The following is a 24439-nucleotide window of genomic DNA, read 5'->3' as shown; positions in this document are numbered from 1 at the left end:
GTAACTCCTATAATGGGGTACTCTATTTTTTATTCTGAAGCTTTTTTCTCCTCCTGGAAAAAAGAAGAATATATAATGCTTTATTCCAGGGAATCAAGTAAAAATCACAGGAAACTATGTGGGTGGGTTGATAGGTGCAACAATCACGGCACACGTTTACCTATGAAACAAACCTGCACATCCTGTACATGTATCCCGGAACTTAAATTAAAATTGTTTTTAAAAAGGAAAGAAATATATGGGGAAATTAAAAAGTAAATGCTTCAACACTTTTCTAATAACTACAAAGCATGATCACGATAATCCGGACACTGAGGAAAAGTTCTGCATTTGTCAGGCGCCTAGTTGTGCTCTCAGTAAAAACAAACAAACAAACTTAACCAAAGGAGAAATGGGCTGTGAAGACTTCTTTGCAATATTGCTCTTTCCCTTTGGAAATTTAATAAAAGGGCTAGACTGTTGGAATTTAAGTAGAGAGTACGTCACTAAAATACAGGTTAGTAGAGCTAGAAGATCCATGTTTGTTGTAGCTATTTAGTCTTCTCTCGGTAGCAGGATACACATTATTCTCCTAGAGAGAATTTGTTTTATAAAGAAACTTACAGCTGGGTTATTGATGGTTTTCCAGGGATTAATCACATACTCATAAGAATAAGAGGCTAACCTCATCCTCTTAAACTTCACACACTACAATCCTATAGATAGCTGACAGCTATAGCCAAAGGAGAAAAATAATCCAACATTTTACTAATCCTTAAACCAATCATCTCATGCAACAGTGGAGAGCCCTTTAGGTCTACAACTCAATCTCTTAGGGATAGACAGGTTCCTTCTACAAATGTTTTAGGAGTTTGAATTCACAGCCATCCCCTGCACAAAAACATCTAGTCAAGACATCACAAAATACCCTAGACTTATTTTTAATTTTATACTAAGTTGTTTTAAAATACATAGAATCAGATATTTGCCTATGGAGAAGGAATATAGAAATCTGACCAATAAACAGATTTCCATATAAGCCCCATATGCCTTGACCAAGGTTATGTTCATGAAAAATAAGTCAGACTACATCCAAATAAGTGAGAATGAAAAATGAGGTTGCCTAAACCCAAATTTCGTTTTTTTTTTTCTCTTGTGCATAGGTTATATGTAAACAAACCCAAATTTCTTGATCTCCTAAAGTTCACAGGCATTACTATGGGAAACTGCTCAAATTTTCTTGCACCCAACTGTCAGCTTTGAGGCCACAAATAGAAACCTGGCATTTTGTGGAAGGGAAGGACAATCCCCACTGGTCATCTGACCATCTCTTCTAACTCTCTTCCCTCCCAATTTTATCAGAATGATTCCTATAATCTCTTGTGCCAACAATGGCACTATCTGCCTTATTCTTTATGTTAGGTAAGGAAGCCAATGATGTCTTCACATTTTTGCTCTCAATTCTGTCTCCATCTGTTCCCCAAACTTAACTTTTCTCTTGTGGTTTTGAACTTCTAAGTTTGTACATCAAAAGCTAAATGGCCGTCCTTTTCCACTATTGTTTCCTTATTAAAAGTCATTCATGCACAACAACTTAATGGCAGGAGCAGAGCATCTGGCTGGGTCTAATCTCAAACACCCACATCCCTGTAACCACTAAGGACAAAGGAGGAGGTGCACTGCTGTTTGGTGCAATCACCACCGACCAGGGCTTGACCAACTGGACCCACAGATCTGCTACAAGCACTTAGGGAAACCAGGCAGACAAAAGTGCAGTTCAAGGAGTCAGGAGCACATGTTCAGGGGAGGCTGCCAGCCAGGGTCTTATCACCACAAAAGCCGGGAAGGTAGATGGTATTACCATCTACAGATGGGGGACATTGATAGAGGTTAACTGACTATATGAGGTCATAAAGCTAATAGATGGCAGCTAAGCATCCTCCCCAAGTCCATCTGATCCCAAGGCCCATGCTTTGTCCAAGGCAACACAATGTAAATATTCTTATGTGGATTACCAAAAACACCATGAAATGGAGCAACAGGTGGTTAGAAATAAAATATACAACTGTGCCATTGTTTACTATTAATATTTTTAAAAATGCAATTAGCTGATTCTTTTTTAACTTTTCAGTTAAAAAAACAACCATCTTTATGGGCAGGCATGGTGGCTTGCATCTGTGATCTCAACACTTTGGGAGGCTGAGGTGGGTGGATCACCTAAGTTTGGGAGTTCAAGACCAGCCTGGCCAACATGGTGAAACCCCGTCTCTACTAAAAATACAAAAATTAGCCAGGTATGGCGACACATGCCTGTAATCCCAGCTACTCAGGAGGCTGAGGCAGGAGAATCATTTGAACCTGGGAGGCAGAAGTTGCAGTGAACCGAGATCACACCACTGCATTCCAGCCTGGGTTACAGAGTGACACTCTGTCTCCAAAAAAAAAACACCCAACCATCTTTAGCTCTTCTTTCACATGCCAAAAGAAAGAAAGAAAAAAAAAAAGCAAACATCTTTCTTTAGCAGAAGGGGAAAAACTGTAAGAATAATAGAATTCACTGGGGTTCTGGAAACCACCCCCTTATTGCGGAATGTGGGTTACCAGGTAACAAAAATCAAGCTGTGCATTTCACTGTATTACAATTATACATCAACTGAAAAAAACAAATATATGTGTGTACAGATATGTATCTCTCTATATTATCCCTTGATTATCTGTGATGTAAAGAGAACACTAATTATTTGAAATCCCAATCCCAACTGAAATCAATTATTCAATATCTATCAGAGCAGGTAGAAGAGAGCTTTTAGTTCCAAACTCCCTAAATAATAAAGTGGAGAAGTGGTCTTGAAGAGTCTTTCAATCAATTCTCCCCGCATTCAGGCAGCCATTAGCCATTCCACAAACAAGATGTTACAACATTTAATAACCAGTTTTGTTTTGATCATTCTTAATAGAAATTTTAAAAAACAAACAAAAATGTTGCTTATGGTGTAACAACGATCCTGAGCTAAAAACTCAAGGTCTCAAATGAGTACGTTCCCTTCCCACAATGCGACTTGTTTTCTAAGGCCTACGTGAGCTGTGTGTCAAACCAAATAAACCTTGTACACATTTTGTACACCTTTGCACTATAAATTATCCTTTTCGTTGTGACAAGACTACAACACATTTAATAGCAAAAGAATTGGTAAGAAGCAAAATTCAAAAAGTAGGGCTGTAGTTATTATTCTGCCAGTCACCAACTTTGCTGTCAAAGCTGTTTAAAAAAAGGTCTACAAAAATATTTCAATAGTCTCTCCAGTATTAAATATCTAAGAAGCTTATTTTTCTTAAATACCGATACTCTATGTAAGTTGAAGGCAGGTGCTATGGTGAGAAAGAATTAAAATTCAGTATTTTCTGCCAGACAGAACTACAATTTCTATGCTGGTGAGAAATGGGGACTGTTAATTCACTCAACAAGCACAGAAAACATACAACCTCTCTGCCTCCTCAAAGAGCACCCACAGGCCCAAGACACACCTTGAACTAACCTAGAAGCTGGATGTCCTTGAGAAGATTTACTTCTTCCAGGTTTGATAAAGAGAAATATCTTTAGCCCTGTCAAGCAAGCAGTAAAGCTCCTTGATTGTACCTTAAAGGGAACGAGAATGTTTCGGCTCATTTGCATTTTAAAGGGTACTCTTTCATGATCTTTCACACTTGTAATAGATGTCTAAACCGTTAAATTACTATTTCTTTTCTTGGCCTGAAAGTGGATGCAGACTAAGAGCGTGGCCTCTCCCATTGTTCTTTACCCTAAGTCGGCCCCTGAACAATACTGACAGCTGCTATCAAACCAGGCTGCATTTACTCTGTGCGCAGCTGCTGCTTGTAGGAACAGACAGTCTCCCGGTACCTCCTCCCCTCTGGGGAGACAGGTTGACACACTGCATGTTCAATGAAGGGGTGCAAAGGTCCACTGAATTGTCAACCCAATTTTATGCTACTTCAATTTTCCAGGACGCACACAATTCCTTTCAGGCAAAAATCAAGCATATGCCACAGCATGAAACTTAAGGTGTGGGATAATTATTGATCACTACAAACTTGAAAAGAGACTTCGGACATAAATTCATATACTAATCCAAAAATTACAATGACAAAAACCGCACATGCTGTATGCCAAAGACACGCAATGGGCAAGTCTCGCTTGCATTGCGCCTGACTCACCACTTTGGTTTACTGTTGCCAAGGTATCCAGAGCTAACCTGCCTTTATAATAACCTCCAAAACATTTTTCCTGGACTAAAGCCATTTGTAAAATTAGAAATTCATTTGCCCTTCTAAAAAGATCTGCTATTTTTATTCTCCAATTCAGCTCAAAATGGGTATTACCTATGAACATCTGGTTAATGCGATTTCCTCCTTCCTAAGTGTAGGTGCAAAGGAGATTCACAAGAGCTGGGCGGTGCCTTTGAGAATTTAAACGTCAGAGTTTTACCATCAAGAAATTATATGTCGAAATGTAGAGTCTATCAGAAAACAAACATGTTCCACAAAGTTTAACTGGGTACTTGAGAACTGCTTTGCATATGTTTTCCTTTAATCAAAACAGGCTTTTCCATCCTCATTCATTTGGGTGAAAAAATTCTGTGCTTGAGCTACAAGTACAATTCACTATTAGTCTTTGCTAATCAAACACAGTACATGCGAAAGTACCAGTGAATATTTGATTTGATCTCTGAAATAAAGCAATTCATTACACAAGAAAAGGGTACAGAAGGCAGTAGACAAATGCAGATGTAATTGTGTTTTTTGTTGAATGTGATTAGAGAGCCCAATAAGTAACAGTCAAAAATGTGATACTGAAGGAGGGGGAAGGCAGTGCCTGGATCTGGGGGGAAAAGGAGGGAGAATTGTTTATGCAGAGCTAAGCTGTCAAGTGTAATAAAGCAGCTTGAATAAAATTTAAGCTGAAAATCCACTGAAGCTCCCCATTTCAGGGAGGAAAAAGCTATTAAAAGGAAATGAAGGTCACCCTCCTAGTTTATTTCACCTAATTGACTGCCAATAGCTTACCACAGACAACCCAACTGCAGATCTGCAATTGAGAAACTGATGAAAGGAGAGTCTTCAAGCTGAGGCTCATTCTTTAATCCTCCTTGGCTCTTATGTTTTTTCTCCATCTCCAGTTGGGATGTAATTTTAAGCCCTGATGGATTAACTGGTTCCATTGTCTGTGGCCGTCATTGGACTATGGCACTCTTAATCCGTATAGCAGCATGTCTAATTATCATTACAAAGTGTCTGAGGGAACTATAAAGACCAGCAGGGCATCATCTCACAAGCAATTAACATAAATTGATAAATGAGTGATTTGAATCTGCTCAAGGCACTCACATATGAATAAAATCAGAAAGGACAGCCCCTTGTTTCAGCTCCTTCTTTGGCTTAGTCTGGAAGGGGACGAACACATGAGAACCATCCCAGGTCCTGCAGTGGGGGGGCAGGGGATGAACTCATGCAGGGGATGGAATGCACGGTTCACCAGATTCATTAATGCAGAGCAAATGACTTGTGATTGACAACCAGTGGCCAGCACGGAGCACTAACTGAACTCAACAGAGGAGAGCAGAACCCCGGTGAAAGGCCAGGGAGCACTAGGGCAGACAATTAACACTTCTTCCACGGCAAGAGAGGGCTCTTTTCATTGGTGTGTGACTTAAAAATTCATGAAAGAGGCACAAGAAAGAACAAGAGCCAACAGTTATATAGGTTCGAATACCCCAGAAAGCAAAAGGCAAAAAGCAAGGATAACGAAATGAAATGATGATTCAGAGACCCATTTTGACCTCATTGTGATCTAACATTGTAAGACAGAAGTGAGGAAAGTATTTAAAATTCTAACCTAAAGCTTTTACTAGACTAATGAAGCAAGGGTGGTTTAGGTGTCACAGGATGAACCACATTTATTTTCCCACTTAAAAGTAGATTTAGGGCCGGGCGAGGGGGTGCCTGCCTTTGGACCCAGCTACTCAGGAAGCTAAGGCAGGAGGATCACTTGAGTTCCAGGCCAGACTAGGCAAAATACCAAGACCCTGGCCTGTTTAAAAAGAATTTTTTTAATTAATAGATTTATTTTTTGTCCCCTCCTAAAATGCTTCTCCTGTCATCTTCCTTATGCTAAGCACTCTTCCTCCATATACCTTAGCATACCCCAAGTCTCTTCCTCCCACCCTTAACAAATAGGTCAACGTTAAGCTACACAAATACACACACACACACACACACACACACACACACACACACACGTAAAGCCATCAAATTAATAAGAAATGAAAGCTGGTTATACACACTGTAGGAGGTAGACCTGGTAGGCCACGTACCCCGATGATGGCATTCAACTCTGCCATGGTCACCTGTTTGGCACGTTCGACAGCCTGGGCCACCTGTTGTTGATGCTTTGAAAACAAGGAGAAGAAAGGGCATTAGCAACAGCCAAGAACTTCACTGTATATTCTAATAATAAAAAGTCAAATGCTGTGTGCAATGCAGGCTGAAGTAGAAGGGTTTAAATGCAGAATTTCTAAACCACACTTTATTTTCACAGAACATAGATAGGGAAAGAAAAACTGAGAATGGCGCTGCCCTTTATTTCTAAACAACACCAGTCACCACTTCTGGCTGTAAATTTCAGCTTGGAATGGTAGAAAACAAAAAAGGACATAAAGAATGGTAACATAGGACCTTAAAAAATAAATAGAACAGAATTTGGAAGATCGCCCTTGTTCACAAAAAAGGTTCACAAGTTTACAGTAATTTTAAAATATTCATTTTACAGCCAGGTGCAGTGGCTCATGCCTGTAATCCCAGCACTTTGGGAGGCCAAGACGGGGTGAGCCCAGGAGTTCAAGACCAGCGTGGGCAACATGGCGAAACCCTGTCTCTATTTTTAAAATAAATAAATAAAATACCCATTTTAATACCTAAAACTTTAACATTAAATCCATTGATCACTTGTCTGATCAACCAATCTTGACCCACCAGTCATTTTCGGAAACTCCTGGAATTCCTCTCATTCTTTTACAGCCTTTTGATTCTTTACCCTCCACAAGGCAAAGGAAGGACTCCAGCCTCAGTTCAGGGATGGAAACTCACCCCACACCTCCCAACTCCACCCACAAATAAAAACAAAGCCATAAATTTACATTGGGAGGCATGAGAATGTAACATAGAGCCCTGGATCACTAAAGTCTAACAACTACTGATACATTCAAAAGGCAGACAAATCTATTGTCATATCAGACAGACAAAGGTTATGCTGGAAGAGGCTGTTACAACAATAATGAGATGGTGACCATCCGGCATGGAGCAACAGATGCCAACCAGGATACCCAGTATTCCAACTCCTAGGCCAATAAGCTTTCCACCCTGCATGAAGATGCATTCATCCCGTGCACACTTAGAACACATTACAGCATTTACTAGCTTATATCCAGAAGGAAGGTAAACTTTTCAAGGCAAAGCTAAAATACAATAGTCTTGAGTCAATTTCATAGATTACTCATATAGATTTCCCCTCTCAAACAATGTTAAGATTAAACCTCTATGACTTTGTAACTAAATAAAATAGCTTATACATGCATATGACTCAGTAAGTTAATGTATTTTGGACTATTATAATCCATCCCTTCAAGGACAGCATTAAGACAACTGCCTTGATACATAAGTACAAAAGAACTATCTGCTTCCATAGTAAAGTCTACCTTGATGAAACCATTTTTAAAAGTCAGTATGAGAACAGCTTTCTATTTAAAAGATATAAAAGACACCTGAATTTTCAGTAGCTCTCAAGCTTATGCTACTTAAAGCGAAAGCTGTACATTGGATAGTCATTTTGCAGTTTTCCACAGGAAAAAAAAAATTAATTTGGGGGTTGAGCTATTGTCACCATTTCTACAGTGTGCCCTCAGATGTGTTGGATAGACTAGCAGGGGGTTTACACACTTCAGCTGTAACAGATGTTCTTCACACTTGTTCCTTGTGATAAAATTAACATCTTAAAACTAGCTAATTTGCAAACACAGAAGCAACATAATTGCACTTTAACAGCTGAACAGTTTTACTTACTTCCTGAGACAGAAATGGGATGACTTGTGCACAAATCGTATTCAATCTCTTGGCGATTTCAGTCTATAAAGACAAAGCCATACAAATGTTTAGAATACTTCACAATCAGTTCAGAAAGGTAAAACTTCATACCTCTAACACTTTAGTCCTCTTCTCCCTTGCTCTGGAAATGTGTATAAAATGGTTTCCCCAGGTTATGTTACTAACACTTATCTTGAAATAAACAGTAGATATTAATCCCACTTGCAAAGTAAGCCACAACTGCACACTTTATTGGTCACATAATAAGAGATAATGAGTAGTTTGATTGAGTTGGAAAATCTAGGTGGTTTAAGGCTATATTATCATTTAATATGGTGACTATATATATATATATTTTTTTTTTTTTTTTTTTTTTGAGACAGAGTCTCGCTCTGTCGCCCAGGCTGGAGTGCAGTGGCAAGGTCTCGGCTCACCTCAAGCTCTCCCTCCCGGGTTCACACCCTTCTCCTGCCTCAGCCTCCCAAGTAGCTGGGACTACAGGCGCCCGCCACCACACCCGGCTAATTTTTTTGTATTTTTAGTAGAGACGGGGTTTCACCATGTTAGCCAGGATAGTCTCGATCTCCTGACCTCGTGATCCGCCCGCCTTGGCCTCCCAAAGTGCTGGGATTACAGGCGTGAGCCACTGCACCCGGCCAAGTGTACTTTTTCAATGATGGCACACCATGACACATTTATGTCATTATTGCAAGTTCATTCAAGCGGGTGTCAGAAGCCGCTGCAGCTGCAGCACTGTCAAAGCAGTCCAGCTTTAAAGATGAGGTCTAAGGTGACAGAGTAGAAGAAAGGCCTGCTGACCTCTTTCCCACTTGTCCCAGCTCTTGTACAACTGAAACAGGATTTTATTGTTCATAGGCTTCCCCAAGTCTCAAACTTTCAAACAAACCAAGAAAACATTCCAGTCTAGAGGGTGATGGTCAAGTCATGATATCCTGAGTATTCTGAAAGTTTCGCCACAGTTCAGTATCAAACTCAAAGACCTCACCGACAGGGCCCAGGGGTCAGCTGAACATAATAAAAGGTGTCCTTAGTGTCTATAGCATGAGCTGTTTTAAAGAAGGCAGGAAAGGCCCGGTGTGGTGGCTCATGCCTGTAATCCCAGCACTTTCAGAGGCCAAGGCGGGTGGACTACGAGGTCAGGAGTTCAAGACCAGTCTAGCCAAGATGGTGAAACCCCGTCTCTACTCAAAATACAAAAATCAGCTGGGCGTGATGGTGGGCGCCTGTAATCCCAGCTACTCAGAAGGCTGCGGCAGAGAACTGCTTGAACCAGGGAGGTGTAGGCTGCAGTAAGCCAAGATCATGCCACTGCACTCCAGCCTGTGCGACAGTGAGACTCCATCTCAAAAAATAAAAAAAATAAAGAAGGCTGGAAAAACCTTTGCTCCACTCCACATCCACAGCAGTCCCTCTGCTACAAGGGACAAAAATTGGCAAGAGAGGGAACAGAGGGTACTCTACTAGCCTAGGGGAGGGTCCACCTGCAGCACCTCCAACACCCTACAGCAATGCAAAGCAGCTCTGCTTTCCTCTACCTGGGAAGAACCAGTTCTGCTTTTTTAAAAAAGAAAAAAAAAAAAGTCATCTGTAAAGAGGCCCATCCTTGACCTTATTTATTTCATCATTTTGTCAATGCTTACTAAATGCCACCTATATTACTGAATTAAGCAATGAAAAGCATCACAAGAAAAAAACTTAAAAGTACACAGTCCATGACCTTGAGAAATAGAGAACGGAAAAAGACAAAGTAGAAACCCCAGGAACAAAGTCGAGCCTGCGGTGAGCTGAGATCGCGCCACTATACTCCAGCCCAGGCGACAGAGCAAGACCCTGTCTCAAAAAAAAAAAAAGAAAGAAAAAGAAAAAAGAACAAAACCCCAGGAACTTTACAATCAAGCATACAAAAAACAGCAGCCTTGTATCTTCTAAGATGATTTGAATTAACTAAGCAAAGTCTTTGGTTTTATAAGATTGGATTTAGTCTGACCCAACCCAATTCTCCCTGACCATCAATGAGACAAGGTTACAGACAGACCATGCCTTGGACAAAATGTACTAGAAGGGGAAATGAGTGGTAGAGAGAGGAAGCCCATGCAGGACCTTGCTTTAGCCAGCGAGGCAGATATATGCAAAAAGGGTGCAGCTGTACCAGGTACAAAAACAGAACTGGGTCAGCCCCACCCAGTTCATTTGATCACAGCCACCCACTCAAGCTACCTCAAGGTCATGGCTCTCCTCGAAAGCATGGGCAAGGCTTTCCTTTGCAACAGGGTTCTGCACTATCTATTTGAGTGCACGTAAAGGAGTAGAGATGCCTTTGGTAGGTATCCTACTTAGGTCCTTGCTCCCATCTCCTACCTACCACACATTCCTGCAACATTCTGTACATTCCTCTTCCCGGAAATTCACACTGAAGGTTTCCAATTTTAAAAATGATATATGCTCACTTTGAACTCATACACATGCACACAGATGTATGCTCACTTTGAACTCATACACATGCACACAGATGTATATACAGAAATATAAAAGAAAGCTAAAATAACCCTGAGCTCAACATCCAAGGAAAAGCATGGGTAACATACTGGTGATTTTAGGATACCATCATTCCAGGTTCTCACTTATGTGCACAGAAGCCCAGAGTGAGAGAGACACATTTTAATACCAAGGGGTTTCCGTTACATACCCTGCCTCTCTAATAATTTGTTAATCAAACGTGTCATGGACACCACCCCAGTCGATACAGATTAACAAGTACCTTGAAATATTCCACCATATAAGCATATAGATGTGTAAGTACTATTGACACCAGTGAATATTTATCTTTCATTTAATTTTGCACAACTAACGACTCTGTGTCAAATAAGCCTCCACACAGATCTCCAAAAGGAATCCCTAAGATGTGAAACTGCTGAGTCAAAGTGTATGCATATTTTAAGTTGCAATGCATGCTGCCAAACTGCCCAGCAGAAAAGCTGTACCAATTATTGCGAGTTCAGGAGGGTTCCTGCTCTCCCACCCAGTGTCAATATTGGGTTTTGTTGACCTTTCTTTAATCTTCATCCATCTAATGGATTAAAAAATGACCTCATTTTTATTTGCATTACTTGAATTCTTCCTCCAGTTAAACATTTTTTCATGTATTTATTGCTCCACTCTATGTTTCCCTTCTCCATTCTTCCATTGTTGCTCAATCATTTTTGTCCTTTCGTGGTGCTTCCTCGAATGCAACAAATATTAACCCTTTATCAGAATTTGCTTAGCTTGCCACTTGTCTTTCAACCTTGCTTAATATGAATTTTTTGCTGTGTAGAACTTTAAGTATGTGGTCAAACGAAAGCATTTTCTTTCTATGCTCCTGGCCTTTAGGTAAAGATTAGAACACACCAATATCATAAAAGCCATTCTTACTCTTCTTCTAGTGTGCTATGGCTGCACTTTTTATACTTAACTATTTGATTTAACTGGAATTTATTCTGGTTTAAGAAAAGATGCCCTCATCTTTAACTATGATAGCAACTATGTGTTACTACCTAGAATGGCATCAAAGTAGACTTGAACATGGTCGGAGGACAGTTAAGATCCAGTCTGAATGAAATGAACTTGTAAACCTTTAATAATATTAAAGTTATCAAAAATAAAATAAAGAAAAGAAAGACATATGAAAGCAAAGGCAATGAATACAGTGGTCTCTCGGTATCTGTGAGGGATTGGTTCAGAATCCCCCATGGAAACCAAAATCTAAGGATGCTCAAGTCCTTTATATAAAATGATGTATTTGCATATAACCTATGCACATCTACCCATACACTTTACATCATCTCCAGATTACTTAAAATACCTACTACAATGTAAATCCTAGGTAAATGGTGGTTGTATTATTTAGGAAATAATGACAAGAAAAAAGGCTGTACATGTTCACTACAGATGCAATTTTTTTTTTTTTTTTTTTTTTTTTTTTTTTTTTTGAGACAGAGTCTCGCTCTGTCACCTAGGCTGGAGTGCAGTGGCACAATCTTGGCTCACTGCAACCTCCACCTCCCGGGTTCTAAGGAACTCTCCTGCCTCAGCCTCCCAAGTAGCTGGGATTACAGGCACGTGTGCCACCACGCCCGGCTAATTTTTTGTATTTTTAGTAAAGACGGGGTTTCACCATGTTGAACAGGCTGATTTTAAACTCCTGACCTCAAGTGATCCATCTGCCTCAGCCTCCCAAAGTGCTAGGATTTATAATCCTAGCATGAGCCACTGTGCCCGGCCGACGGAATGTTTTAAAAAAAAAAGTATTTTCAAACCATGGTTAGCTGAATACACAGATGCGGAAGCCACAGACACAAAGGGCCGACTGTACTAGGTAAGTTGGGTTAGACTGGATAAGCCTGAAACAGGAGGAGAAAAGTTAGAAATCAAAGCTCAACCTGATGAAAAACATCAAAAGCCATACCATATGTTCTGGAAATTCTACATAAATGGTCTGGAGAAGAAGCAAATAGGAGCAATAGAGGAGAGTCTTACCCAAGACTTCCCCTCTGTCTGCCAGGTCTCTAAACCCTAATCTTAAACTATCCTGACAAGCCAGCTTGACTTTTGAGCCAGAAAATCTAAATCCAAGTCTTGGACTGTTCTACTAACAAGCTGGTTTACCCCGGAAAAGGCGCTGATGTCCTCTGAAATACCCTGGCTCCTTCACCTGCACAACCTACCTCCTGGCAGGTGAGGGTACAGAGCTTGCCCAACAATGCTCTGTGAGTCCTAAAACATCACTAGCTCCCCAGGAGGCCTTCATGAACATCTTTCCCTTCAAATAGTCTGGATTGCAGCAGCATACAAACTGGCAATAATTCTTAGTATTATCTCTTGCTTCAACAAAAGGGTATTCTGGTTAAGATTCTTAATTTAGCACAAATTAACAAGTCTCGTAGTGACTTTATTTTATTTACGTATTTATTTATTTATTTATTTATTTTTAGATGGAGTCTTGCTCTGTCACCAGGCTGGAGTAGAGTGGAGCCATCTTAGCTCACTGCAACCTCCGACTCCCTGGTTCAAGCAATTCTCCTGCCTCAGCCTCCCGAGTAGCTGGGATGACAGGCACACGCCACCACACCTGGCTAATTTTTCTATTTTTAGTAGAGATGGGGTTTCACCATGTTGGCCAGGATGGTCTCGATCTCCTGATCCTCATGATCCGCCCACCTCAGCCTCCCAAAAGTGGTGGGATTACAGGCGTGAGCCACCGCACCCGGCCTCTCATAGTGACTCCTACCCATGCTTCTATTCTTGATCGGAGTGTGCTGGCAGGTTAACCTGGGTATCTGACCCTGCTGCCTTCCACCTCTTGCAAAGGTTAGACAACTCCAGTGAAAAACTGAGGGGTAACTGTATTTCCCACCTAGAAACCATTTTCCTACCCAATGATGAATACCTATTTGGTACCCACTAAGTCATAATGCTTATAAACTTTCCCTGTGCCTAGATTTTTGATACTGTGTAAGGCAACAACAATAAATCTGCATTCAAGAGCTATCCACAAACCAAATCTGCATGAAACCCTCCACCCAGAAATGTAAGCAGCAGGATGAAGGCTCCAGCAACAAGCCTTTCTTCATGGATGGCCACCACCTACTGAGGCAGCAGGAAGCAGGAGTCCAAATTACCTGTCTACAACAGTCTTTCATTCTCCTTACCCATGCCAACTCTCCTCACTGATTTGCATGTGGTCATACAGTTAGCCCTCCTCATCCAAAATTAGGGTTTGCATCTTGGCAAACTACTACTAGGTGTTCTATGTTAAGTCACTTAAACCACTGAGTCCCAACCAGGTCTCTTACTTAACAGGATTACCACCAATCTACTTCAGAGTTTCATCAAAATCGAGTGAGCTGATGAGCTGGTATGTAAGCTAAGGTATACTATTCCAAAGTGCTGTACAAATACGAGAGATCTTCCCAATCCTTCAAGGCCTGCCTCAAACTCACTGAGAAGCTGCCTTTCCCCCATAACACCAATAAACACACTCTTCTCTAGGCCCTTCAAGATCCTCCACAGCACTTACTGTCATTTGGTAAACTAAACCTATGTGCTTAAAAATCACCATGTCATACAAAGAAAGCTTCCGTACAGTTTCTTCACCGCTTTCTACATAAAAGCCTTCTCAACATAACAAGATGGGAAGCATTAGGAGAACACGACTCCTACCAAATACTGTGACACATTTCTTTGCTCTACTAAAACTGATGCCAGGGCACATATTTAATACACTTTCAGAGTCATGCCTCTATGAACCAAAACTTAATCTCCATGCACCCCTAAATTCAATGGCCAAGGTGCAACCAGATAAACCATTACTAAACAGTGCTAGAAAAAGGCTGTTCGCAAAAAAATAAAAACAAAATCATACGTTTGTAAGTATACAATTCATGTACATGTATGGTTTTATTTTTTTATTTTATTATTATTATTTTTTGAGACAGAGTCTCACTCTGTCACCCAGGCTGGAGTGCAGTGGCGCGATCTCGGCTCACTGCAAACTCTGCCTCCTGGGTTCATGCCATTCTCCTGCCTCAGCCTCCTGAGTAGCTGGGACTACAGGCGCCTGCCACCACGCCCAGCTGATTTTTTTGTATTTTTAGTAGAGACAGGGTTTCACCGTGTTAGCCAGGATGGTCTCCAACTCCTGACCTCGTGATTCGCCGGTCTCGGCCTCCCAAAGTGCTGGGATTACAGGTATGAGCCACCATGCCCAGCTACATGTATGTTTTAACTGAGCGGAAATACGGCCAAGGACTTCAGAGACCAGCAATCAATCAAACTCTAGTGTATTCTGTGACTTTTAAATTCAAGATATGGCCGGGTGTGGTGGCTCACGCCTGTAATCCCAGCACTTTGGGAGGACGAGGCGGGAGGATCACGAGGTCAGGAGGTCGAGACCATTCTGGCTAACACGTGAAACCCCATCTCTACTAAAAATACAAAAAAAAAAAAAATTAGCCTGGCATGGTGGCACGCGCCTGTAGTCCTAGCTACTCAGAAGGCTGAGGCAGGAGAATTGCTTGAACCTGGGAGGCAGAGATTGCAGTGAGCTGAGATGGTGCCACTGCACTCCAGCCCGGCAGAGTGAGACTCGGTCTCGGGGGAAAAAAAAAAAAAAAAAATAAATATATATATATATATATATATCCAGATATGTTCTTCCGAGTAGCTGAACTTAAGAGTTTAGGGTTCTATAATTCCTAAACACCTTTCCTACTTCTCACACTTTGTCTAACTGCAATACGGATGAGCCCACTCCTCAGCGCCCGCACACTTCCCCACTACACATACAGTAGTGCATAATGAGTGCTGTTTGAAGCTCAAAACAGGGCGAGGACTGCTTAAGAGTAATTGCCCATGGGCCTCAAAGCAATCCAATGGCACCTTGCCCAAAGTCAGCTTAGGGAGGGGAAACTCCACCAGCATTAAATTGCAAATTGATGGATCATAAAAAATGGTGCTTATGCTGAGGGCTGGCAAACTGATCTTCTGGTTTCTTTGAACCAAGCAGGAAGCCAAGATAAAAACACAGTGGAGTGTTGGTAAGAAGTGTCTGGCAACAGATACGTGGGCAAGAACATGAAAACAAAGCACACAAAGGAAATCAACAGATAACCTCTAAATCCCTTCTGACTAGAAGTTTCTGAGTCTGTGAAATGACAACCTTAAATCCCCCCCCAAAAAAATGTACACAGAAACCTCACCAGCAACCAAACAAAAATGTAAATTTTATTGTAAGTAAGGTAGGTCATTCAGAAAGTTAAGGCAGTTTTTAAAAAATTAACAGAATCCAACGATGATGCATCCTCAGGGAAAGTGGAACAATCATACGTTACTGATGACATTAAATTGGTAGCGCTGTCTTGGAAGGCAACTGGGCAATGTGTTTCAAGAGCATGAAATTATTCAAACCCTTTGGTAAGGCTTCCCACAGCTAAGACTTTATCCTAAGGAAATAGTTCAAATGAAAAGCATTCCATGCATGAAGCTGTTCACTGCAGCACTAGTTTCAAAGCGAAAAGAGAAAAAGCCAGGTAAAGATGTAACAGCAATTCAACACATCACAACCATCTGCCGAGTTTTTGAGAACGTTAACATTTGCCCTCCTAATAAATCAGTTGTCTAATACTAAGAGAACAGTTAAATACACTACACATCAACCCACAGGCATGGCAAGTAGCCATTAAAGTCATACTTTGATAATGATGCTAAAATGACCAAGACATTCACTAGATGATGCAGGAGGGAAAGAAACAAAGACACAGTATTAGTATTAGTGTGCCTGTTTCGTGTGTGTGTGTGTGTGTGTGTGTGTGTGTGTGTGTGTGTGTTTTAAAGGGCCAGGCGCTGTGGCTCACGCCTGTAATCCCAACACTTTAGGGGGGCTGAGGTGGGCGGATCACCTGAGGTCAGGAGTTTGAGACCATCCTGGCCAACATGGTGAAACCTTGTCTCTACTAAAAATACAAAAACAATTAGCAGGGCGTGTTGGTGCATGCCTGTAATCCCAGCTACTTCAGGAGCTGAGGTGGTAGAATAGCTTGAACGCATGAGGCGGAGGTTGCGGTGAGCCAAGATCGCACCATTGCACTCCAGCCTTGGCGACAAAAGTGAAACTCCGTATCAAAAAAAAAAAAAAAAAATTAGGAAAGTGGCCAAGCACCGTAAGTTGATATCCAAAATTAAGAGTAATTATGCTGAGGTGGTAGGGTTTTTAGTGACCTTTTTTTCCTCCCTCCAGTGACTTGAAATCATTGCCCTTGATTTACTGTTTAAATGTTTTTGTTGTTGTTGTTTTGAGACAGGGTCTTACCCTGTTGCCCAGGCTGGAGTGCAGTGGCATGATCTCAGCTCACTGCAACCTCTGCTTCCTGGGCTTAAGCAATTCGCATGCCTCAGCCTCCCAAGTAGCTGGGACTACAGGCGTGCACCACCATGTGCAGCTAATTTTTGCATTTTTAGTAGATGGGGTTTCACCATATTGGCCAGGCTGGTCTCGAACTCCTGACCTCAAATTATCCACACGCCTCAGCCCCCCAAACTGCTGGGATTACAGGCACAAGCCATTGCACCTGACCAATTTACTGTTTAAATTTAATATTTCATCAGGAAGGGAGATAAGCGCCGTCAGGCTCACCACATTTGCGATCAACAGTGGTGCTGAGACACAACAATGCTGGCAAACCTGGAACCACTTGGGTACCCAGCCCTCTTACAATCCTCAAATCACACGTAGAGAAACAGAGGTCTAAAGGAAATGATTTGTCCAAGATCATAAAGCAAAATTAGAAGCCACATATTCCCTGCCTAGTTCTTTCTCCAGAAAGCAGAAGTTGAGAATTGGGAGATAAAACAAGAAAGTGCTGATGAACTCGGCCCTATCTGCAAAGCAACACGGCTGCTGAAAGGCCATACAGCCCAAACAGGGCTGCAGCAGCACAAGGACAAGTCCGCATGATCCCTCAGCCAACAAAGGGACTACAGAAAGTACCTCTCATCTGTCAATGACAGGGTCACCATGCCCTTGCTACCCTAGCAGAGGTATCTGCACAGAATAGACTTTTCTTTTTTTTTTTTTTTTTTTTGAGACGGAGTCTCGCTCTGTCGTCCAGGCTGGAGTGCAGTGGCACAATCTTGACTCACTGCAAGCTCTGCCTCCCCGGTTCACGCCATTCTCCTGCCTTAGCCTCCCGAGTAGCTGGGACTACAGGCACCCGCCACCAGGCCCGGCTAATTTTTGTATTTTTAGTAGAGATGGGGTTTCACTGTGTTGGCCAGGATGGTCTCGATCTCCTGACCTCGTGATCCGCCCACCTCGGCCTCCCAAAGTGCTGGGATTACAGGTGTGAGCCATCACACCTGGCCAGAATAGACATTTTATAAGGGACCTCAATTATAAATTGCAAACCTTAAGTAAATGAGTTGCAGCCAAACTCCACTTTAATATTCTCCTTCAGAGGCAGAAAGAATGATGCATCAACCCTAACATCAGACCATCTGGCCCACCAGTAGAACAAAATCCACAAACACATCTCTAGTTCCTGAAGATGACATCTTATTTTTATACCTAAAGAAAGTTAGGAGCCAGGCATGGTGGCTCATGCCTATAATCCCACCATTTTGGGCGGGATGGATCACTTGAGGTCAGGAGTTTGAGACCAGCCTGGGCAACACAGCAAGACACTGCCTCTACCAAAAAAAAAAAAAACTTAATTAGGGATACGTGGATAAAAACTGTGTACCAAAAATGATACACACAAAACACTGCAAATAATCTTCCAATACTCCCTTTCCCTTCATAGGAGAGGAAGAGTTCCTTTGCCAAGAGGCCTCCTTCAAGATATCTGCTACTCAGAGTCTTAAGATTTCTCCCATCACAGTGCCTTGCTCACCAATAGCTCATGAAAAGGTAAATTGATCTTTAAATCTAATGTGTCTGAGTAGCTTTTGTTTAAAATATAATTACGCTGATAAAATGACTAATCACATTTTGGGGAAATCCAAATTTAAAAAATGTGGGGAGGTCAGGCACAGTGGCTCATGCCTACAATCCCAGCACTTTTGGGGGGCCGAGGCAGGAGGATCCCTTGAGCCCAGGAGTTTGAGACCAGCCTGGGCAACATAGGGAAACTCAATCTCTCTTTTAATTAAAAAAAAAAAAAAAAAGTGAGGTACCTTTAAGTTGACCTTATAATGGTTAGTGAAGTTATCGGTGGTTCTCAAACTCCAGCCTACACTAGAATGGTCTTGTGCTTGTTAATACACAGATGACTAGGCCCACCTGCAGAGCTCCTGTTGGAGTCTAGGCCTGAGAATATTCATTTCTAACAAGTGCCCAGGTGATCCTGAGGCTCTTGGACTGGGGAACAAGCTTTGAGAAGCACTGCCATCTATTTCAGCAGCATCTACTGCTTAGCACCTGCCAGGTGCTCTGACACCCACTCTCTAATCTTCATGTGGACACCAGGTCCCCTGGGAGAACAGACTAAAAAGGTTAAAATAACTTGCCTAAGGTCAGAACAAGACAGTGGAGAGGAGAGGTCAGGCCTGTCTCTCTCCAGAGCCTTGCAGCAACATGAGAGCTGCCCTCTCACACATTTTTACAAAACACTGAAGCAAGAACACAAACCAGGGGTGTAGGAACACATTTGCCTTCTGTAGAAAACCTCGCACAATATTCATTTAAGTTATTCCACCCATGGCAGTGTAATCTCACCCCTTCTTCAAGCCTGTGATTAAAACAAAACAAAGAGTACCAGATGACAGAAACCCTTTAGTGGCTCAACTAATCAGAACACAAGTCACCAATTACTGGCAGATAATAACTTTTCTGTTCCATCTCCCCCTCACTTGGCAGCTCCTGCAGCATTCTAAATCTGAGCTCTCTCCAACTGCGCCCAGATACTATCCTTTCACTCCTCATCTTTCACACTCGCAGCTTCCCTGAAAACAAGGAGGGGTTAAAAGAAAGGAAGGGAAAAAAAAAAAAAACAGTGCTGAAGGCTGCTCGGGCAGAGATAGAAACACTAATTGCTCCCATTCTCTAGCTCCTCGTGAGGCAGATTGCAGGGGCCTGCATCTCCGGAGAAAGCTCTCCTATCTTCGCAGCAGCTCTCAGCAGAGCAACTCAAGTGCCCTTAATTGTTTATGTTCTTAATGCAGAAGCTCTTGAATGCATTCATTTTTAATAGCAGGCTTGAGTGTGGGGCCCATCAAAGAATGACAAAGCAACTCTATTCATTGGTTCTCCTTCCTGCAATGATGGTCTTTTGATTTATTTGCAAATGACAAGCTTGCCAGGCCCCACTTGAGGGCTGCCCTCATTTTTTTTTTTTTTTTAAAGAATTCAGTTGCATTTTCCAAGATGAAGTTGAGTCTGCAATGCTGTTTGTGTAAATTTTTCCCCCTTCAGTTCCTTCTAATTAATGACTTAAATGTTTTGACCCAACTGTTGCCAAGCAGAGCATTTGGGCTTTAATTTGTCATTTTGGTAAAGATGCATCTTTGACAAAAGCATCACAGCTGTTTTAGTTCCTAAATAGCACATTTCCATTATTCAGAAACCCTTGTTATGGAGTTCAGAAAGGGCCTGTTCACTGGAAATTGTATTGACTTGTCCCAGGATGGAAAAAGGACAGCTTTTGGTGGGCTTAAAGGAAAACGTACTCTGTGGTGGAGAAAGAAACCTTTCTCCAAACTCTGCAGAGTGAATCACAGATCATCACCGTGAAGTCATCACCTACTCTCCCGTGGAAAGCAAGCAAGCCTCTCCCTGGGCCACACCCCAAGCAAGCCTATACCTTTAAACCTCTTCACAGATCTTAGTCATTAGAGAGCTCATAAGAAATTAGGTAATACCATACAATAGCAGGATTAGTGGGAGGAAAAGCAGACTACATCATCATCATTGGTTGAAGGTTAAAATTACAATTATGAAACTAAAATATGCCTGTGTAGCCGGGCGCGGTGGCTCACACCTGTAATCCCAGCATTTTGGGAGACCGAGGCAGGCGGATCATGAGGTCAGGAGTTCAAGACCAGCCTGACTAACATGATGAAACCCAGTCCCTACTAAAAATACAAAAATTAGCCAGGCGTGGTGGTGCACACCTGTAATCCCAGCTACTCAGGGGGCTGAGGCAGGAGAATCGCTTGAACCCGGGAAGCGGAGGTTGCAATGAGCCAAGATCATGCCACTGCACTCCAGCCTGGGCGACAGAGCGAGACTCGTCTCACAAAATAAATAAATAAAATAAAATAAAATAAAATATGCCTGTGTAAATAAAGACAAAGGCCTGAAGCACTGGCTCACATCATCAGCACTTTTGAGAGCAAGGTAGGAGGATCACTGGAGATCAGCGTTCAAGACCAGCCTGGGCAACAACATAGTGAGACCTCATTTCTACAGAAAAATTTTAAAAATTAGCCAGGCGTGGTGGTGTGGCCTATAGTCCTAGCTACTGGGGATGCTTAGGCAAAGGATCACTTGCTTGGAGTAATCCTTGGCTCGGAGTTTGGAGTTATGATTAAGCCACTGCACTCCAGCCTGGGCAACAGAGTGAGATAAAAATATGTAAAAATCAGCCGGGCACAGTGGCTCACACCTATAATTCCAGCACTTTGGGAGGCTGATGAGGTAGGCGGATCACTTTAGGTCAGGAGTTTTGAGACCAGCCTGGCGAACATGGCTAAAAACACAAAAATTAGCTGGGTGTAGTGGTGCACACCTGTAATCCCAGCTACTCAGAAGGCTGAGGTACAAGAATCGCTTGAACTTGGGTGGCAGAAGTTGCAGTGAACCGAGATATCACTCCAGCCTGGGCGACAGAGAGAGACTGTCAAAAAAAAAGCAAAAATCAAGTTACCTCTGAATGTTTCCCTAACACACTGAAATCTTCAGCCAATCTAGATGGTAGAAAAGGAACTTTCTGCACGTGGGCCATGCTACAGCTGAATGACCCACATAAATGAGTAACAGCTGCCACTCTCCTTTCTGAGCAACTTCTTAGGGAAAACAGCTCTCTACAAAGAGATCTAGGCCCCCAATGCCACATAATGGCTCCAAGTTTGATATATGTATCAAAGCCATTCCTGGCCCCTCAAACTCAGTGCTGAAACTTCAGCGGGGAAGTCCCAGCCCCTAAGCTGTATTCCTGCTCCCCCAAGCTGAGCGGCTGGGGAGAGGTGGTCCTTTGGGAAGGAAGATAAGGTTGCTGCCTTCCCGGATGGAACCTGGAGTTACGTTTTTAATCAGTATCACATGTCAAAAAACCTGCAAGGCTCCGCAACTTACTCTCAAAGTAGCCAGAAGAAGGATACTCAGACCAGGTGTGGTGGCTCACACCTGTAATCCCAGCATTTTGGGAGGCTGAGGCGGGTGGATTGCCTGAGACCAGGAGTTCGAGATCAGCCTGGCCAACATGGTGAAACCCTGTCTCTATTAAAATTACAAAAATTAGCCGGGCATGGTGGCACATGCCTATAATCCCAGCTACATCAGAAGGCTGAGACACAAGAATTGCTTGAACTCAGGAGGTGGAGGTCGCAATGACCCGAGATCGCGCCACTGCACTCCAGCAGCCTGGGTGACAGAACAAGACTGCATCTCGGAAAAAAAAAAAGGATATGTAAAGGAAGTTGGAAGTTGTGGTGGGCAAGGGTAGGGATTAAAATTTGGAGCCACTGAGGCAGAAAAAGAACCTGTGAACAGTTAACAGTCAAGAAGTTTTATTTTCTCAAAAGCATTTTAGTCACGATTAAAATGAAACCTGGGATTCTGGCTAAATTTTTCAAAGCATAACCTTTGGAAAAGATTATTTTAAGTATTTAAAAGAGAGTAAGCAAAAGGATCCTGGATGACAGGTGCCATGGTGTATGGATTCACAGAATATTGACTCAGCCATGCATGTGGAGGCAAACAGGAATAACATTTTAAATACAAATTACTTCTTTACCAAAAAAAACCCCAATCACTGCATCATTACACAATCCACAGAGGAATCTAAGTAAGAGAAAAATAATCACCATTCCTCCAAGATAACAATCAACCTACTTTCAGGATGGGAAAAAAAGTGTCGTATGGGACAGAATCTATTCAGGGTTACGGTAACTGACCAAAAATATACATAATTAAAAGTATGCCAAAAAAAGGCCTTCATCCCCTTATGCTCAGCCATGTCAATTTATAATTTTAAAATTATAAAGCCTTACAGTATTGTCTAAGATATACTAGGGAAGCATTAAATAAGGAGAGAGGAACTGAAGATAATGGAAACAAGAACAATTTATAAACCAGGGGCCACCAGAAGTTACCACTCCTGTAATTCACAAGTTATTTTACAAGTGGACAAATCAATTTTTATGCTCCTGTGTGTTTTTAGAAAACATCCTAGATATTCTTCCATTAATTATGTGGGTTCCAGGACATGTCAATTCTCGTTTCCCAGAGCACCAGAAACCAAATTTAACCCACGTATTCTGTTACACTGGTCTGCACTTGTGTGGTTCCCACAGGGCTGGGCTGGCTCAATAATGCTGCACTCCTTCTGGAAGAACAGAATAGACTTCCTGCCATTTGGACTGTGAAACACAGTAATCCACCAGGGAATAAAGGTCAATGTTGCACTTTTGGTCATTACTGAATCATTTGAGATGATCTGTGGTGAGGATGAGAGGAAAATCGAAGGCTGTGAGAACGCTGCAAATGGCTTGACCTCAGACCAATTTTCATCTCCATCTGTCTAATAGACATGTGGATAAAAAGCCCTCCCTCCTTCTGGGCCACTCGGCTGTTTTCAAATCCGTGGCACAAGCCAGGAACCAGTTAAACAATATATTAATGAGGGGAAATAACCTTCTAAGCCACAGACTAATGCTTATTCAGGTTTTAGATCATCAGCTGAAGTTTGGAACGCAATTTTCCAGTCTGCAAGCCGTACTGCAAAGTAGAAATTTTAACTAATACAGAGAATCATCTGCAGTGTAGGGGCATGTGCCAAAATCTCCTCACTTGTACATGCAAATATATGCATGCTTACACCTCCCCCTCCCCCCCCCACACCAAAAGACATGCACACAAAGAGGAAGGGCAGTTCCAAAAACTGCATATTGCTGCTAAAGAAATCTTTTTTTCCCCAAGTGTCCAATTAAAGCTGCTTAATCATTATTTAGGCATTTCAATCCTTAGATACAAAATATTCTTGGGAACCCAGAGTCTAATCATCATTTAAGCCACAGAATAAATACATGTTAATATCTCTGACTTTATACCAATACTCCCCTTTGCTGGTTTGGCCGAGCTACTTTTTAAAGATAATGTTGTGCCACATATAAGTTTAGGCCCCCACAGTATATCAATGTCAAACAACATCGTGTCAAGCTAAGATTCAATTCAGGTAAGTGCCACTGCCAAATTTTCTTGTTCCCAGACGGGCTTTAAGATTATTTTATTGCTTAAAATTTAATTTGTTCCAACTCGTGTCTCCATGACAACGTTGGCCAACCCTGCAAATCATTTGGGTAATTGGATATCTTATCTTTCTATTGCTCTCAAATCGAATGATTCTGCTAGAATTGTAACAGCCAATCAAATTTACAGTCCTCCTGAGTAATAGACTTGGAAAAGTAGCCACATTCATCTCCTCTTTACAGCCATATTAACCAGTATGCGACAAACAGTAGAATCTGGTCTTCAAACTCTACTCCAAATTATAAATGGTGTCAATACCAATATTCTCACAATGCAAAGTCTACACAAAAGTCCCTCCCCTTT

General features: G+C 41.9%; 1 protein-coding gene across 4 annotated transcripts in view; it reads right to left on the bottom strand.

The window, feature by feature from the left end:
• The window catches only part of TLE1 (TLE family member 1, transcriptional corepressor), a 106610-nt gene that overhangs the window by 62786 nt on the left and 19385 nt on the right, over positions 1 to 24439 (bottom strand). For 2 of the 4 annotated variants that reach the window (XM_030809559.1, XM_030809564.1), the window contains exons 5-6: positions 8095 to 8157; positions 6321 to 6425 (exon numbers count right to left, since the gene is read on the bottom strand). In XM_030809559.1, coding sequence (XP_030665419.1) covers positions 6321 to 6425; positions 8095 to 8157 — 168 coding nt within the window. The remainder of the gene's footprint in view (positions 1 to 6320; positions 6426 to 8094; positions 8158 to 24439) is intronic. The other 2 variants (XM_030809578.1, XM_030809569.1) reach the window with 1 other exon arrangement.

The sequence above is a fragment of the Nomascus leucogenys genome, chromosome 1a, assembly GCF_006542625.1.
Source record: "Nomascus leucogenys isolate Asia chromosome 1a, Asia_NLE_v1, whole genome shotgun sequence".
NCBI lineage: Eukaryota > Metazoa > Chordata > Mammalia > Primates > Hylobatidae > Nomascus > Nomascus leucogenys.
The sequence above is the reverse complement of the archived record's forward strand: the minus strand, read 5'-3'. Positions and strand labels throughout refer to the sequence as shown.